The 16,144-nt window shown below is 53.7% G+C and overlaps 1 protein-coding gene across 1 annotated transcript in view; it reads left to right on the top strand.

Annotated features, from left to right (window-relative positions):
• Nucleotides 1-13,771, top strand: part of Fbxo41 (F-box protein 41) — a 29,028-nt gene extending 15,257 nt beyond the window's left edge. The window contains exons 2-13 of the mRNA XM_057787441.1: nt 2,445-3,488; nt 5,608-5,833; nt 6,293-6,366; nt 6,610-6,968; nt 7,742-7,983; nt 8,134-8,249; nt 8,371-8,523; nt 8,653-8,748; nt 10,484-10,602; nt 10,764-10,922; nt 12,725-12,840; nt 12,953-13,771. Of these exons, the coding sequence (XP_057643424.1) occupies nt 2,590-3,488; nt 5,608-5,833; nt 6,293-6,366; nt 6,610-6,968; nt 7,742-7,983; nt 8,134-8,249; nt 8,371-8,523; nt 8,653-8,748; nt 10,484-10,602; nt 10,764-10,922; nt 12,725-12,840; nt 12,953-13,015 (2,622 nt within the window). The 5' untranslated portion in view covers nt 2,445-2,589 and the 3' untranslated portion in view covers nt 13,016-13,771. The remainder of the gene's footprint in view (nt 1-2,444; nt 3,489-5,607; nt 5,834-6,292; nt 6,367-6,609; nt 6,969-7,741; nt 7,984-8,133; nt 8,250-8,370; nt 8,524-8,652; nt 8,749-10,483; nt 10,603-10,763; nt 10,923-12,724; nt 12,841-12,952) is intronic.
• Nucleotides 13,772-16,144: the final 2,373 nt, after the last annotated feature.

The raw sequence follows: 16,144 nt of genomic DNA, 5'->3' as shown, positions 1-16,144 counted from the left end.
ACAGGTTAACTTCTGGCCTCCAGATGTGTGCCACGGCACGATCATCCACCGTACACAAAATAAACGGATTAAACATAAAGGGGAAAAAGCCACTTAACTACCACAGGGTCTATTACCTGAAAAAGGAAATCATCTTTATCTCTTAATTTCCCAGAGTTCCTCTCCCCACCCCCGGGGTACAAAGAATGCAGATCCAGTAAAAGTGTGTAAAAGAGGAGTTGACCATATGCCCCAGTCCACAAAGGAGACTGAGGAAGTGGGAAAGGAAGGCAGACGCCCCAAGATCAAAGCAGCATGCTGATAGGAGGAGGCTAGGCACTGGGTGGCCATGGGCTGTATATCTATGAGGAAATGGCAGAAGGCAAGCAGAACTCCCTGGAGCCCATTAGGAAGGAGAGGTAGAGCTGAGAGCAGCCTCAAGGTGTGAGTCAGTGGGAACAGAGGGAGGCCATAAAGAGGCTGGAATCAATTAAGAACAGAAAGGCACAGAACCCTGAGGAAAATCCACCCTGGACAGTATAGCGGCAGCCTATGAAGATGGACCGGTTAAGCATCAGATGGCTGAGAAAGTGGGTGAAGTTCTGGATGACAACTGCATTGTCCTCAGAAGGTGCACGACGTCCGAATTCAGAGTCAGTTATAATAGGGAAGGCGGTGAGATACGTGAAGTCCCAGGAGGGGAAGCCACAGGTGGGAGGATAGGACAAGAGTTGAGAAGGATTCTGGGTATAAGAATGGGTGGGCTCCTTGCCGGGAAGGGTGTGAGAGGAAAGAAAGTAGGGCCCTTGCAGGGAAGAGCAGAACACTCAGTGGAGGAGGCAGTGCCTGGAATGGCGGGGATGGGAACTGTGCCTTCTACAGCATCATAGGTAGGTGAGCATCCTGGTCCCTACAACTGAGTTCTAGTGACTCTGCCTGCATGATGGATGTGGTCTTCAGAAGACGAAGATCAAACATCTGTTTGAGGATCTTCTAGGATGTCACATACATGAACTGGGGTACGTGGGACACCCCAAGGTTCATATACACGTCTTGATGATTGTATCCACGCAGGCATGTACAAACCCAACCCCCACAGAACACCCTCTACAGCACACAAGGTTCCTCCCCTCCCCTTCCCAATTCACTAGAGACATAAGCCTTTATTCTGACTTGCGTTGCTATCAGTTTTGTCTGTTCTTGCCTTCCAACTCTGGAATCTTGCAGTATGTTCTTTTTGGCTTCCTTCCCATAATACTAAACATATTCATCTGTTGTTATGGATACTGCTTCCTTTCTTACTACAGAGCAGCAGTCCATTATGAATATACAATCAATCCATTCTACTATTCTCTTGTTTGGGATCTTCTTAATTCTGCGACAATCCTCATTTGACAAATCACTTGCCTTGGCCTGCTGAGTGCAGGGATTACAGACATTATGTTACCAAACCTGAATCCCCGTCTGCTGTTGAAGAATGCTTGGGCACTTTTTTGTAGGTTGGGAATCATTGTAATTAAAATTATTTCTTGAAAGCCAGGCGGTGGTGGCACACGCCTCTAATCCCAGCACTCGGGAGGCAGAGACAGGCGGATCTCTATGAGTTCGAGACCAGCCTGGTCTACAAGAGCTAGTTCCAGGACAGGCTTCAAAGCTATAGAAAAAGCCTGTCTGGGGAAATTTTTAATTAATTAATTAATTTATTTTTGAGACAGAGTTTCTCTGTTGTCCTGACTGCCTCCCGAGTGGTGGGATTAAAGGCCTGTGTCACCACTGCCTGGCTCCTTTAATAATTTTTAAAAAAATAATCCCTTCAAGCCAGGTACAGTGGCTCATGCCTGTATTCCCAGCACTTGGAGAGGCTAAGAAAAGCGAATTCCTGTACCTCTCTATGTAGATGAGGATAATCCTGAAGGTCTCCTTCCCTCCCAAGTGCTGGGATTAGAAGCAACTGCTCCATTGACAAGCATTTTTTTTTAATCAAACATTTTTTAAAAATTTTAAAAAATGGTTTATTTTGTGTGTATGAGTGTTTTGCCTGCATGTGCATCATGTACTTGCCTGCTGCCAGGGAAACCAGAAGAAGGCAACAGATCCCCTGGAACTGGAATTACAATGGCTAGGAACTCTGGGAACCAAACCCAGGTACTCTACAAAAGCAGCAAGTGCTCTTAACTGCGAAGCCATCTCTCTCGTCTTCCAAAACAGTCTTAATTTAAAATAATAATAATAATAAAAATCTAGGCCTAGTAATCTCAGCACTTGGAAGGCAAGAGCTCAGCCTGGGCTATACCTGGAGTGCCATATAGTCCCTTCACTTGGGGGAGGTTACACTCTCATGCCTAGGTCCCAGAGCCCTCCACCCTAGCTATATCCATGGAACCAGGGTACAGGATTGCTGAACCTGGGAGTGGCGGGTGGGAGCGCGGCTAGCAGGCTGCTGAGCCTCACTTTTTCTCTTCTAGCCTCCCCAGGCCCTGGCTGTTGGTGACCAGAGCCGTCCTGATCCCGCAGGCCGGGCCGGGCCCATCCGCGGCCCCCCATGAGCGCGCCCGGCTGACCGGTGAGGCGGCCGCGGTGGAGCCGGCGCGCCCCGAGGGCGGCGGGGCCATGGCCTCGCTGGACCTACCGTACAGATGCCCGCGATGCGGGGAGCATAAGCGCTTCCGGAGCCTGTCGTCGCTGCGCGCGCACCTGGAATACAGCCACACCTACGAGACGCTCTACATTCTCTCCAAGACGAACAGTATCTGCGACGGCGCGGCCGCTGCAGCAGCAGCTGCTGCAGCAGCCTCCGGTTTCCCGCTGGCACCAGAGCCCGCTGCCCTGCTAGCGGTGCCCGGAGCCCGGCGCGAGGTCTTCGAGAGCACGTCCTTCCAGGGCAAGGAGCAGGCGGCAGGATCTGCGCCCGCGGGGCCGCACCTGCTGCACCATCACCACCACCACGCGCCGCTGGCTCACTTCCCCAGCGACCTGGTGCCCGCCAGCCTTCCCTGCGAGGAGCTGGCCGAGCCGGGGCTAGTGCCTGCCGCGCGCTATGCGCTACGCGAGATCGAAATCCCACTCGGTGAGCTGTTCGCGCGTAAGTCCGTGGCATCCTCGGCCTGTTCGACGCCGCCACCCGGGCCCGGCCCTGGTCCTTGTTCCGGGCCCGCCTCTGCATCGCCGGCGTCGCCTTCGCCTGCCGATGTAGCCTACGAGGAGGGCTTGGCACGCCTCAAGATCCGCGCGCTGGAGAAGCTGGAGGTGGACCGGAGATTGGAGCGGCTCAGCGAGGAGGTGGAGCAGAAGATCGCGGGCCAGGTGGGCCGGCTACAGGCCGAGCTGGAGCGCAAGGCCGCGGAGTTGGAGACTGCGCGACAGGAGAGTGCTCGGCTGGGACGCGAAAAGGAGGAACTGGAGGAGCGTGCCTCTGAGCTCTCGCGCCAGGTGGACGTGAGTGTGGAGCTGCTGGCCTCGCTTAAGCAGGACCTGGTGCATAAGGAACAGGAGCTGAGCCGCAAGCAGCAGTGAGTAGACTCTGGGGGTCCTGTGGGAAGGTGGATGTTACGTATTCCCGCACGTGTCTGGGGTGTCTCCATGGAGTCAAGCTTTGGAACATAAGTTCTGAGTCTGTAATGGTGGGTTCTGTGCCGGTGGGCTTGAGTGTGTTATGGTGATGATTTGGGACCCTAGAGTATGTGTGTTTCTTCACCTCCGATAGTCAGCCCAGGCAGCTCTTGCATTTTGGTACCAGAACTTAGTCTACTCTAAGAAGTGGTCTAGCTCTCCATGTCATTTTGTACATCGTCAAAGCATACAGACAGAGTTGCATCGCTCCCAGGTATCCTAAACCTGCTTCCTCTTAACCTTCCACCTCCTTGCTGTTGGCTTCTTGAAGGCCTTTGTTGTATTTCTGGTTCTCTCTTGAACCTTCACGCTGGGGTCAGGTTGCCACCTCCACGACTGTCATTGTGTCATTAGTAAGCTTCGTGTTCACAGTCCTGGATCCAGCTACACCGTATCTGGCATAGACTCTGGCTATGTAGCCTTTGAACTCATGATCCTCCTGCCTCAGCCTCAAGCATTCTGGTGTTATTGCATTGCGCCACATTTAGCTTTCCTCTACTCAGCCGTCTTTAGGGGCCACCTCTTTGCTTCTTTGCTCTGCAAATGGAGCCTTACAAACTCCGTGGAGTCAGATGTGGTGTTTGTCCTCATTGCCATGTAAGTTCTGTGCGGGCAGGGATTTCCTTTTTTGTTCAATAGTGTTTCCCCAGTATCTTGAACAGTGCCCAACACCTTGATTAACTGTTTAACGAATGCATGAATGTGGGTAACTGTGAGGGTGCTGTGTGTTTATGTACCCCTCAGATGCTGGGGCAAACTATAGGAATGTGTTGTGTTTCTCTCTGTGTTGATGTGACTCCATGCATTTTAATACTTCTGAGAGTACGTGCGTGTGTTCGATTGGGTAGGTAGGCTTGAGTCTCCATGCTTCTTAATGTATCTCAGAGTGTGCTGTGAGAGCGGAAATGATTGCGTACATAGGAACATGCCGGGGGCTATGTATTGGGCTGAGTGAGGACATGTGTTCACAGCTATGAGGCTCTCAGTTTGTGCCTGGATTTGTGTATTGAGACCACAGGGAACTGAGGATCTCTGCTTTTGCCTATGGTACTCTTCATGTGCCTGGAGTTGACTGTACAGGATGAGCCCTGCCCGTGGCTCTGTCTTCGGAGACCTGCTGTATTTAGTTACTTTCCTTGTTGCTGTGACAGAAGACCTGATGTAGATTAAAGGCCTGCCAGTTTGTTCCCTGGGTCCCGTAAGGAAGGAGGGAACCGACTCCTTCATGTCGTCCTCAGCCCCTGCACGTCTGTTGGAGCAGTTTTGGTTAAATTTTTGTTTTAGACTTACAGTATTTTTTATGTGTATGAGTATTGTGCTTGAATATGTGGCCTCTAGTGCCTACAGAAGTCGGAATAGGGTGTCGGATCCCCTGAAAATGGAGTGGTTGTGAGCCAGTAGATGGGTGCTGGGGACCAAACTCAGGTCTTGTGTGAGACTTAACAAGTGGCTGAGTGATCTCTCCTGCCACATGTATAAAATTACATTAAAAAAAAAAAAAGCAACTTGAAGGAAAGCAGGGCTTACTTCAGCTTGCCATTTGGGGAGACAGTCGTGGCAGGAAGGGTGTGGTACCCAAGTGCGGGGCAGCTGGACAAAGATTATTTATAGCCAGGAAACAGCGATGGAAGCTGCCGCCCAGCTTGCTTTCTGCTTTGTATTCAGTCTGGGACCCGGCCCATGGAAAGGTGGATCTTCGCACCTCAGTTAACCCAGTCTAGATGCGTCCTCACAGATGTGCCCAGAGGTTTGTCTCCTGGGTGATTCCAGATCCTGTCAAGTTGATGTCAGTATTAACAGGGGTATCCAGTTCGGTGTGTTCTGAGTGTGTGGAGACGTGTGTCTGTCTGTTTGTGTTGTGTGTGTGTGTGTGCCATTGTGTGGACCTGAGTGCTGGGCATTGTCCACGGGACCACGAGCAGGCAGACACTCTAGGCCACTGCCTGACTTTCCTCCGATGAGAGGTTTGAGGGCAGTCAAGCCAGGGGCCTGCTGGGTAAGAGACTGCTCCCGGCCCAGGGAGGTGGTGCAGATTGACCAGTTCCTGAAGGAGACAGCAGCTCGGGAGGCCAGTGCCAAGCTGCGGCTGCAGCAGTTCATTGAGGAGCTCCTGGAGCGCGCAGACAGGGCTGAGCGCCAGCTGCAAGTCATCAGCAGCAGCTGTGGCAGCACACCCAGTGCCAGCCTGGGCCGAGGAGGTGGGGGCAGCGCCTCAGGGCCTGGGGCGAGAGGCCCAGGCAGAACGGTGAGTGTGCACATGCCCTGCCTCTCACCTGCTCGTGTGGTCCCCACAGCCTTCCCCCACACCACCCCAACTTGCCTCCTTTGCCTGTCCCCCCAGGAGCCACCCCAGGCCTGAAGTGGGAGGGCGGTCCACCCTGACAGGGCGGGAGTGCCGGCTCTGAGGCCGCGGCAAGGCTGCTTCTATAGCCTCAGCCTTCAGAAGCCCCTCTCTGTACTTCTCTGTGAATGAGAGCCTAGGAGCCACAAGCTGGGCCCTAGGAGGCTGGGTGGGTGCATTGGGAGGGATTTGGGAGCCTGCCTGTCTGGACTGTCTGTCTGTCCATTCGTCCATCTTTCCCAACTTTATTCTTCTCTCTCCTCTCCTTCTTTTCTTCTCCATCTTCCTCTTTCTCCTGCTATCGCCTTCTTCTCTGGCCTCCTCTGCCCATCCTTCCTCTCCCTTCCACTCTGGGGGCTACAGCGAGAACACCATGCAGGCCCAGCTGTGCCAAGCACATACGCCGTATCTCGGCATGGCTCCTCTCCCAGCACAGGGTAAGCCTCGGGCTTGGCCCACCCCACACAGCCTCCCCTCACCCTGGAAGGTCTGCTGGCCCATCAGAGGCTCACCTCCTTCTGTGTCCACTCCCCTGGTGTCACCAGTCTGCCTTTCCATGCTCAGGGGACTTTTGGAAAGCAAAACAGTGGGCTCCCCTTGGCTGGTGGTGAGGAAAACGTTGGGAGTCGGGGAAGTCTTGTATCCCTCAGCCTTCACTGTGCACTCCCTACCCACCCCAGGGCCTCCAGCCGTGTGCCAGCTGCATCCCAGAGCTCAGGCTGCTATGACAGTGACAGTCTGGAGCTGCCCCGGACAGAGGAAGGGCCCTCGGAGGACAGTGGCCCTGGGGGCTTGGGTTCACGGGCCCAGGCTACCAACGGTGGTTCAGAGCGGTCCCAGCCCCCTCGTAGTTCAGGCCTGCGACGACAGGCCATCCAGAACTGGCAGCGTCGACCGCGCCGTCACAGCACCGAGGGGGAGGAGGGTGACGTCTCAGATGTGGGCTCCCGAACCACTGAGTCAGAGGCTGAGGGCCCCTCTGATGTTCCACGCCCTGGACCATCTCTGGCTGGGCCCTTGAACAGCTGCCGGCTCTCAGGTAAGACTGGGAAAGTGGGTAGAGAATCCAGCCTTCCAGGGTGCTGGGTTGTCTCAGGGGATACAGGATGGAAATGGTGACCCTTGGCTCTATACCTCCCTTACTCTTGTCTGCCTATAAAGTACTCTTCAAGCTTGGAGCGGGCCTGCAATGACCCAAGGATGCTCACTCAATGGGGTCTGTGTACACAGTGGGTTCCATCACAGGTAGAGGAGAAGAGCTGCTTATTTTAGGCTCTGAAGTGCCTGCCGCAGCAAGGGTTTGGGAAGTAGCCCTGTATTTGTGTGGAAGGCTTAGAGGGTTAGAGTCAGGGTGACCCTCCAAAGGAAAGTTTAGGGCTGGGGAGGTAGTTCAGTTAGGACAGTGCTTATCTAGACTCCATGGAGCCCTGGCTTTGATACCTAGCATCTCATACTGGATGTGGCGGTCCACATCCCCATCCTAGTCCGACAGCAGGTGCAGGATAATCAGGAGTGCCAGGTCCTCCTGGGCTACCTCGTGAGTTCAAGGCTAGGCTGAAATGCATGAGACCGTGTCTGAAAAGGGTTTTAGTGTGTGGCAAAGCAACAGATAACCCTTTTCCAATGAATAAAATTTGGGGGTACTGTAGCGAAGGGAAAAGCAGAGGCCCTGCTCTCCTCCCTAGGAGCTGGTCCCCAATGTGGGTCTCACACTCACTTCTCCTGCCAGCTCATGCACTGCCCCAGCTCCCCACCCCCAGCTCTGTACTGGCCTTTTACTCTCCTGTCTCCTTCGGCCCTGGTGTTCTGCAGCCCGCCCTGAGGGAGGCAGCGGACGGGGCAGGCGAGTGGAGAGAGGTAGCCCCTCACGCTCCAATGAGGTCATCAGTCCAGAAATCCTCAAGATGCGTGCTGCCCTCTTCTGTATCTTCACCTACCTGGATACCCGTACCCTGCTGCATGCTGCAGAGGTCTGCCGGGACTGGCGCTTCGTGGCTCGCCATCCTGCCGTCTGGACGAGGGTGCTGCTTGAGAATGCCCGAGTCTGTTCCAAGGTGCCTGCCCCTGCCCTCCAGCAGTAAAAGCCTAGTCCTTGAACCCTTCACTGCCCTGGTTGCCCCAAACGCTCTCATGGTGCCTCCTACTCAGGGCTAACCCACCACCTGGTAGTCAGGTCTATGTTCATATCGCTTGATCTTCCCCAGTTCCTGGCGATGTTGGCTCAGTGGTGCACCCAGGCCCACTCATTAACGTTACAGAACCTGAAGCCCCGACAGCGGGGAAAGAAGGAAAGCAAGGAGGAATATGCCCGCAGCACCCGGTGAGGCCTGCAGTGGGGGGTGGGGAGTGGGTGAGTGAGTGCTCCTGAGCTTTAAGGGGAGATGCTTCCCAGATGAGGAAGTGACCTCCAGCAGTGCCTTAACCTGTTTGCTCATCCTCAGGGGCTGTCTTGAAGCGGGGCTGGAGTCCCTGCTGAAGGCGGCCGGTGGGAATCTGCTGATCCTGCGCATCTCCCACTGTCCCAACATCCTCACCGACCGGTCACTCTGGCTGGCCAGCTGCTACTGCCGGGCTCTGCAGGCTGTCACCTACAGGTGGGTCTTCCCTTCCCGCAGCGCGGCTCACACCTTCTGGGCCTTGGTCCCGAGCTACCACGTGGTCCTGCCTCTTGGTGGGAACAGAGGCCGCTAAGATGGGTCACCAGCGCTTTGGCTTTTTCCCAGGAGTGCCACAGACCCCGTGGGCCATGAGGTGATCTGGGCCCTGGGTGCAGGCTGCAGAGAGATTGTCTCCCTCCAGGTGGCGCCACTTCATCCCTGGTAAGCCCCGGCAAGAGTGTGGTTTGAGAGGGGACAGCAGGGAACCCAGTCTGGGACCAAGAACTGAACAAGTCAGCTGTTGGGGACAGATTACACACAGTTGGTCAATGTGCTCATCATAAGGAGCAGGGCCATAATATGGGAGCTGGAGCCTCTCTCTGGCTTGCTGCCGGTGCCACTTCAGTATTTTTGTTAGATATTTGGGGTGGGAATTGGGTATCTGCATGGAGGTCAGGGGACAACTTAAAGGAGTCTTTCCTTCCACATGTGAGTCTCATATGTGGTAAACACCTTTAACCTCTGAGCCATCCTGGCAGCCCCACGTTGCCACTCAGACCTTAGTCTTGCAGCTTAGATTATGAGAGCCATGACTAGCTCACTGATGTCCTGTCCACGGAGACTGTAGAGTTCATGGTATATGTGCAGTCAACACTAGCCTGATGTAGGCTAAGCAGGTCGGGGAAGTCAGTAAATACGACATAGAGAAAGCTGGCTGTGGTGTCACACACCTGCCATCGGAGCTGCTCCAGAGCTGAGTCTGAGAAGCTGAGACCTGTGTGAGCGATGTAGCAGGATCCCATCTCAAAGCAAGAACAAATCGGTTGGTGGTGGTGACCCCAGGATATGTGTGAATCATCCCTTGTTCTACTCTGGACGTCCTCAGATTCCCAGGCTTCTCTGCCCTGCTCCTTACCCTCCCAGTGATCTCCCTCTATGCCAGCTCCTCCCAGGCTCTCTAGTGTGCTTTCTCTTATACCCTGGTGGAGTCTGTCATTGTGGTCCCCTACTTGGCCCCCACTGCCCCTTACCTTGACTGTAATATCCATTTCTACTTCAGGCTCCTGTACTAAACTTAGTTACCAGGGCAGAATCTACAAATGCCCATTTCTGTGTCCCTGCTACCACGAGCATATCAGATGACAGATAATATTGCCTGAATGGATGTTGAGGGATGAAGTTTGGTGTGAGTAGGGCAGGCAAGCCAGCAATGATGGAAAAGCAGGCTGGGAAACATTATGAAGGCGTTACTAAAAGATGCAGATTGATGCATCTTATCTAGAAAGTACTAAGAAGCTATTGGGGAGATTGTCAGTTCTAAGAAGGGTGTCTTGAGCCAGATATGGTGGTACACAGTCATCCCAGCTCTTGGGAAGTAGAAACAAGAGGATCAGGAGTTCAAGGTCATCCTCAGCTGCATCGTGAGTTTGAAATCACTCTAAACAAATGAACAACAACAACAAAAAAGGGTACCAGAAGTTAGGTGTGGTCTGCCACCTCAGCCCTTGGGAGGCTGAGGCAGGATTGCTACAAGTTCAAGGCTAGGTGGCAGGGGCAGATTAAAGTCAGAATACTAAATGTTGTATGTCATGGACTGTCTGTGCTTTGAGGGTGGGAGCTGTCTTCATTGTCACCCTGAACTCTAGGGCCTGGCTCAGTTCTCTCGGCTGTAAGAGACACTTGATTGCTGCCTGATGAGTATCTGGCACCAGGTTCAGGGTGCATGGAGACCGGGGTGGGACTCTGGTCTATGGCTCTTTCTGGGTGACTCCAGAATCCGAAGCTGTCAGGTGTGGTAAGAGGGGAAGGGGCAGAGTCAGAGATGAGCTGACTTCTGACTTGAACAGCTGGACTGTTAGCAAGGTACTTGCCTGAGCATGGATAGGGACCTCCGGGGATGATCACCTTTGGGACTGCAAAGCCTCCCTGACTGACCACTCTTCACTCTGTTCTTCAGCCAACAGCCCACTCGGTTCAGCAACCGTTGCCTGCAGATGATTGGACGTTGTTGGCCCCACCTCCGGGCCCTGGGTGTAGGTGGTGCCGGCTGTGGTGTACAGGGCCTGGCATCACTCGGTGAGTCTTTCCTTGGGGTTGGAGTAGGTAGGTAAGAAGCAGGCAAGGGTGAAATCCCACCAGAGTTAGGGGCTGCAGCCTGGGGGATGGTGAGGGACTGAGTACTGGGCAGGAGGTGGGCCAGAGAGTTTGTCACCAGGTTTCTCTTCTTCCTCTCCTAGCAAGAAACTGCATGCGGCTACAGGTCCTAGAACTGGACCACGTGTCAGAGATTACCCAGGAGGTGGCGGCTGAGGTGTGCCGGGAAGGCCTGAAGGGACTGGAGATGCTGGTGCTCACAGCCACCCCTGTTACCCCTAAGGCCTTGCTACATTTTAACAGTGAGCAATGGGAGTTTGGGGGTAGAGAGCAGGGTGTGGCTACAGCCTATCCTCGGACACTCCTTGAACATTTTGTAACATTGAGTGAACTTTTCCTGGAGACAAACAGTTGCCTGTTCCTCCCGGAGAGGGCACCTATGATGTACCAGAGTCCAACTTAGTGAACGTGGAGTTTATGACTTATTTACAGAGCATGGGTGAGGGTTACTTACAGAGTGCAGTTATTCCAAAGTAACGATACCACTTAAAAGTCTTAGCACAGAGACGGCTCCCTCATAGCTGCATAGGTGGAGCTCGCTCAGAGTCTAATGCTTCCAAGTGCAGCTGGGGCAAAATTGCACACATCTGGCAGAAACGGGGAGGAGGGAACGGCTGATAGCCCAGGTGAGGGTCTGTCTGGGGACTCTCCAATTCTTCTATGAGGGAAAACCAACAAGACCGGTCTTGAGGGTCCTCCGATGAAATGGTAAGGGCTGCTCCAGCCTCTTCTACAAGCAGGCAGTGTGTTTCCTGTTGCTCCAGCCAGCACGTGCTGGTGCTGAGGCAGACGGAGCAGCGTTCTCCCTGGCTCGTTCAGCATCCAAGGCAGGGATGGAACTCCAGGCCCAGCAGCGTTTAATGTCAACTGTTTAGCTACACAGGATAGCAGTTGTTTCATGCTGGCCCACAGTGGCACCGTGAGTTGTGTGTGTGGTGCCAGTAATTCCTGTGTGAGCCTCCCACCAGGGCAGAGGCAGAGAGCAGACAAGCAAAGAGCACCAAGGGTCTCTGTGCTGCTCTCCAGCGTGTTACTTTGCTTTGTGAATTCTGCAGTCTCATTTTTTGACCTTCTAGATGGTAAAGGACACAGTATGTTTAAGTCCTCAGGGACATTTCTTGGGGTAAGGACTTCAACCTGACTCCTCTGCTGTCCACATCATCCCATCTACTCGGTCATTCCTCTGTCTTCACTGTGAACCACCTCTCAGGACCACTGGCCTCTGGGAGGTCTCCATGCAGACTGATGGTTTCTTGTTTTCCCCCCCACCAGTACTGGGATTAAACCTAGTGCTTTAAATGCTGTACTGCAAAGAGGTGTGCCCCCCCCTCGACTTATGAGACAAGGTCTGTCTACAATGTCTTGGCTGGACTGGAACTCACTATGTAGATCAGGCTGGCCTTGAACTCATAGATATCTGCCTACCTTGTATCCCACTGCTGGGATTGAAGGCAAGCACCACTATGCCTGGACTTTTTTTCATTTTTATTTTGAGACAGTTTCAGTAAGATGTCCAGGCTGGCCTTGAACTTAATGGTCCCCTTGTCTCAGCTTCTTGAGTAGCTGGGCCACCATACCTGTTTCTTTGACCACATCACCGCCTGAGCCCTCCTGTTTACCTTCCTTCAGCCTCAGCCTCATCCACCAGAACTCACTACTCAGTCCCCCAGATCGTGCTTTCTAGGTCCCTTCTAGCCCCTGACCTTGTGCCACCTCTCCCTGATAGCATGGCCAATAATTGTTGAAGCCCTTGCTTCAGGAAGGCCTGATTGCCTCCACCCACCCACCCCCAGTCTCAGTTGAACAGCTGTCATTTGCAAGTGCCCTCTGCCAAAATTGCTAGCGCACTGAAGAACTTGTGCTCACACACGTGTCCCAAATGTCCTCCTGCCTTAAGATATCATCAGCTGCAGCCAGCACAGGTCTGATGCTCGTGCTCTTGTGGCAGCTGGTGTATGTTTCTCAGGGGCTCTGATTTCATTCATGAGAGGAAACTTGCAGCCCACTGCCCTTGCTGAGCACTATCCCGTTTGCCTTCACCCAGGCATCTGCCGGAACCTCAAATCCATTGTGGTGCAGATTGGGATTGCTGATTACTTCAAAGAGCCCAGCAGCCCCGAGGCCCAGAAGCTGTTTGAGGATATGGTAACAAAACTCCAGGTGAGAGGTGGGCTCTGAGGCCACAAAAGACCCCTTGGCTGGGGCTGGTGAAGGTGGCAGTGCTTTACCTGCCCAGCACCAAGGAAGAGCTAACCTAGGGCTCTATTTATAGGCTCTACGAAGGAGGCCTGGCTTCTCGAAGATTCTGCATGTCAAGGTGGAAGGTGGCTGCTAACCCGGGTGAGGGGCTGCAGGGCCCCTGCCAGCCCCACACCAAGGCACTCTTTGGACCTCTGGAGGGGCCCTGGCTTGGACTAGACCTTGGAAGGTCTAGAGTCACACCAGGTTCCAGACAGCGGTTGAGTACCCCATCCAATTCAAACAGCAAAGTGACAGGTGACCCAGCACCGCCTCCCCAGGGAAGGGCTTGGACAGAAGCTGCCCCGAGACTCCCATGACATCCCCAGCTGGAGCAGCCTTCTGGCACAGCCAGCAGGAGCTGGCATAGCAGCACCTGGTTGTCACCACCACTCAGAGGATCTGCAGTATCCACCCAGCAGCTCCTCAGCTGCTCAGGCAGGTCTCCTTCCTGAGGCCAGCTCCTCATCAGGAGCCTCTTGTCAGGCCACAGGCCAGAAGGAGCTTAAGGCAGCTCAGACATGGCTAAGAAGACACTTGGTCACTCCCTTCAGACAGCAGGCCCAGGTCCACATTCTCCAGTGATAACCCAGGCAAGCCTAGGAACCCAGGTTAGAGGAAAGTTGGGGCAGGGCCATAGGGATGAGTTTGAAAGGATAAAAAAAATGTCTACAACTCCCCAGGATGAGGCCCACATCTCCCTGGCAGGTAAAGGACTGGCCAGCTGGAGGAGACTACTGTAAGACAGAGTTCTCACTAACACACCCAGAACTAAGTTTAAAGCAGTCCCTATACCTGCCCCTCCCTGCTGAGGGACCACAGAGGGAGGAAGGGGGCTTGGGAGGAAGGGGGCTTGGGCCCCCTGCTGGGTTGGGGCTTGGGGGGAGGGGGGAAGGAGGCCTGATTTATATAACAGCTTACTTCAGGCCAGGAGTGAGGCACTGGTGCCAAGGCAGAGGAAAGAATTTCCACAGTCCATCTTCCTGAGTCTTTACAGTCCTGGGCCGAGACTACAGAGTACTTGGGGCAGGGTGTCCCAACCCTTGCACTATACCCAGAAGTCTTGGAGCATCCCCAAGCGAGTTCCTCCTCTCACAGTGGCTGAGGCTTGAGTCTTGGCAACCCTCATTAGGGCAGATCTTTCAAGTAACAGATGCCTGACCTCTTGTCCAAATCTTGGGGTTTTCTTTGCTCCTATACAAGGTTGGATCCTCTGGTCAGCTTTCTACAGCTGTGCCCCAGATCATGAACCCTGCCGTGGGTTGCCGCCTACCAAGTCCCTTCCATTGCTGTACACCCTCCTGCTCAGTGCTCCCAAATCTCACAGCTCTGCCTGTTTGTTATCACTGAGCTGTGGCTTGTTCTGTCGCTGTTCTTTGAAGACTGGAATGCCAAGGCTGTCATGCTGGATACTCAAGCCTAGTCCTCCTGCATGAAACCTTGGCTGTGTGGTATCTACACCCCTACCTCACAGCTGCCTCCCAACCCGTCCCCAGGAGTCACAGGCAACAGCACAACTTTCCTCGCCTCCATTGGCTCAGAAGGGAGGGGGAGGTGCCCTTGGGGCCTAGCTGCCTTTCGTAGGTCAGTTGTTTGCCAGCTGAATCCATATAGTCCCTGCTCCCTGTGACTCCAAGACCAGAGGTGCTGCTCTTCTGTCTCCTGGATAAAGCACAAAGCGATGTGGTAGTCGGCCAAGTCTGCCCCCAGGGGCTTCCATTCCTCAACCCCAGGATTAGGACATCTCCCTGAACAGGGGAGGCACTAGAGTGCCTGGTGTTGAGGGAAATAGGTCAGGGTGCAGTCATCAGGGTAGGAAGCAAGGTCAAGAGGATAGTTCCAGGCTCTACTACATCCACACCACATCCTGATCCACTGAGAGGGAAACATATGCCTTTTGTTGGTACAATTCTGCCCTCTGAAAAGCTGTTTCCAAGAAACCCCAAGAGGCCTCACCTGTGTTCTTGCTCTGAGCAAAGGTGGGCGAGTGAAAATTGTATACCTTCCAACCTAAGTGACAGGTCGCTGTCCTGGCTGAGTCTTGGGCATCAGTCTTCAGGCATGCCTTGAGAGCCAGCAGCTCTGCCCCCCACTTGTGGTTCCTTTGCTTTCTCCCCAGGGACCAACCCTGCTTCTGGATGCTGTGCTTATTTCCATCTTTAGCAGTCCAGAGCTGGGGATGGGCATCTGGCTTCCTGAGAAGCACCTTAGCCCATCTTCAGGCGCTTAAAGAGCCCTTTGTGTCCTATACTTAATAAGGTACAAAAACCATGTGAGGAAGCACAGGTCCATGGAGAGGGCTCCTCGGTGGCAGTCACCTGGCTTTTCTTCCACTCCTAAACCTGCCACACAGCCTGGCCCTAGCACCTGTGAGTGTAGCATGTTTGGCCTGAGTACTTCATGCTTATGCAGACTGCTTCTCCCCCACAGTATGGCAAAACTATAAAAATGTATGCACTCCTGCCCAGAACTCCTGCTTTCCACCCATCAAGAGAAAGCACCCTGAAATCAGGTTTTTTTTTAACCCTATGACAACAGAGGCCGAGCTGGTCTCTCAGGAGTTGCCTCAACTCTTAACAGGTCTCCTTCCCAAGACCTGCTGCTCCAAGGTTTGGATCCATCCTTTGCCTTTCCTGTCCCCAAGCCCTTATGTAGAAAGCTTCAGAACACAGGCAGTGAGCTGTCAACCCCAGTTTCTGTAAGGCGCTATGTTGAAGGAAAACTTCCCAGAGTGACAATTGGTGCCAAAGACATAGTTTCTGGTGAACTTGGAAGAAGTGTGACTGAGTGGGATATGGCCCAGTGCCCAGAGGAGTTAACCACTGATGAGGTCTACCCCCAGCCTGTCAGCCCAATGAACTGGCAGTCTTTCTGTCCTCGGTGGCCATACTTTGTCATCCAGCCTTGGCTCAGGCCAGCATCTCTGTATATATTACTGTGTAGTGTGTATATTTACTCCTGGACAAGGGAGCTCAGCTGTAGTCCTTGCCCAGGGACCAGGCTGAAGGTTGGGTGAAGAGCAGAATATTAATTAGGCTTTCCTCAACTTTTTGGGACCTTAGTCTAAGACTGCCCGACAATCAAGCAGGCACCCCACCATGAGGCCAACTCTGGGCCTCTGCCCTTACCACAGTCCTGGGGGGAAGGAGGCTTGGTCTGAACCCCCAGTCTCTACTCATCCTGTTGGGGGTCTCAGAGGGCACTAGTGGAACAACTGACTCCAAGG

Source organism: Chionomys nivalis, chromosome 1 (assembly GCF_950005125.1).
Source record: "Chionomys nivalis chromosome 1, mChiNiv1.1, whole genome shotgun sequence".
In the NCBI taxonomy this organism is placed as follows: Eukaryota; Metazoa; Chordata; class Mammalia; order Rodentia; family Cricetidae; genus Chionomys; species Chionomys nivalis.
Note: the sequence above shows the minus strand (reverse complement) of the source record. Positions and strands in the feature narration are given on the sequence as shown.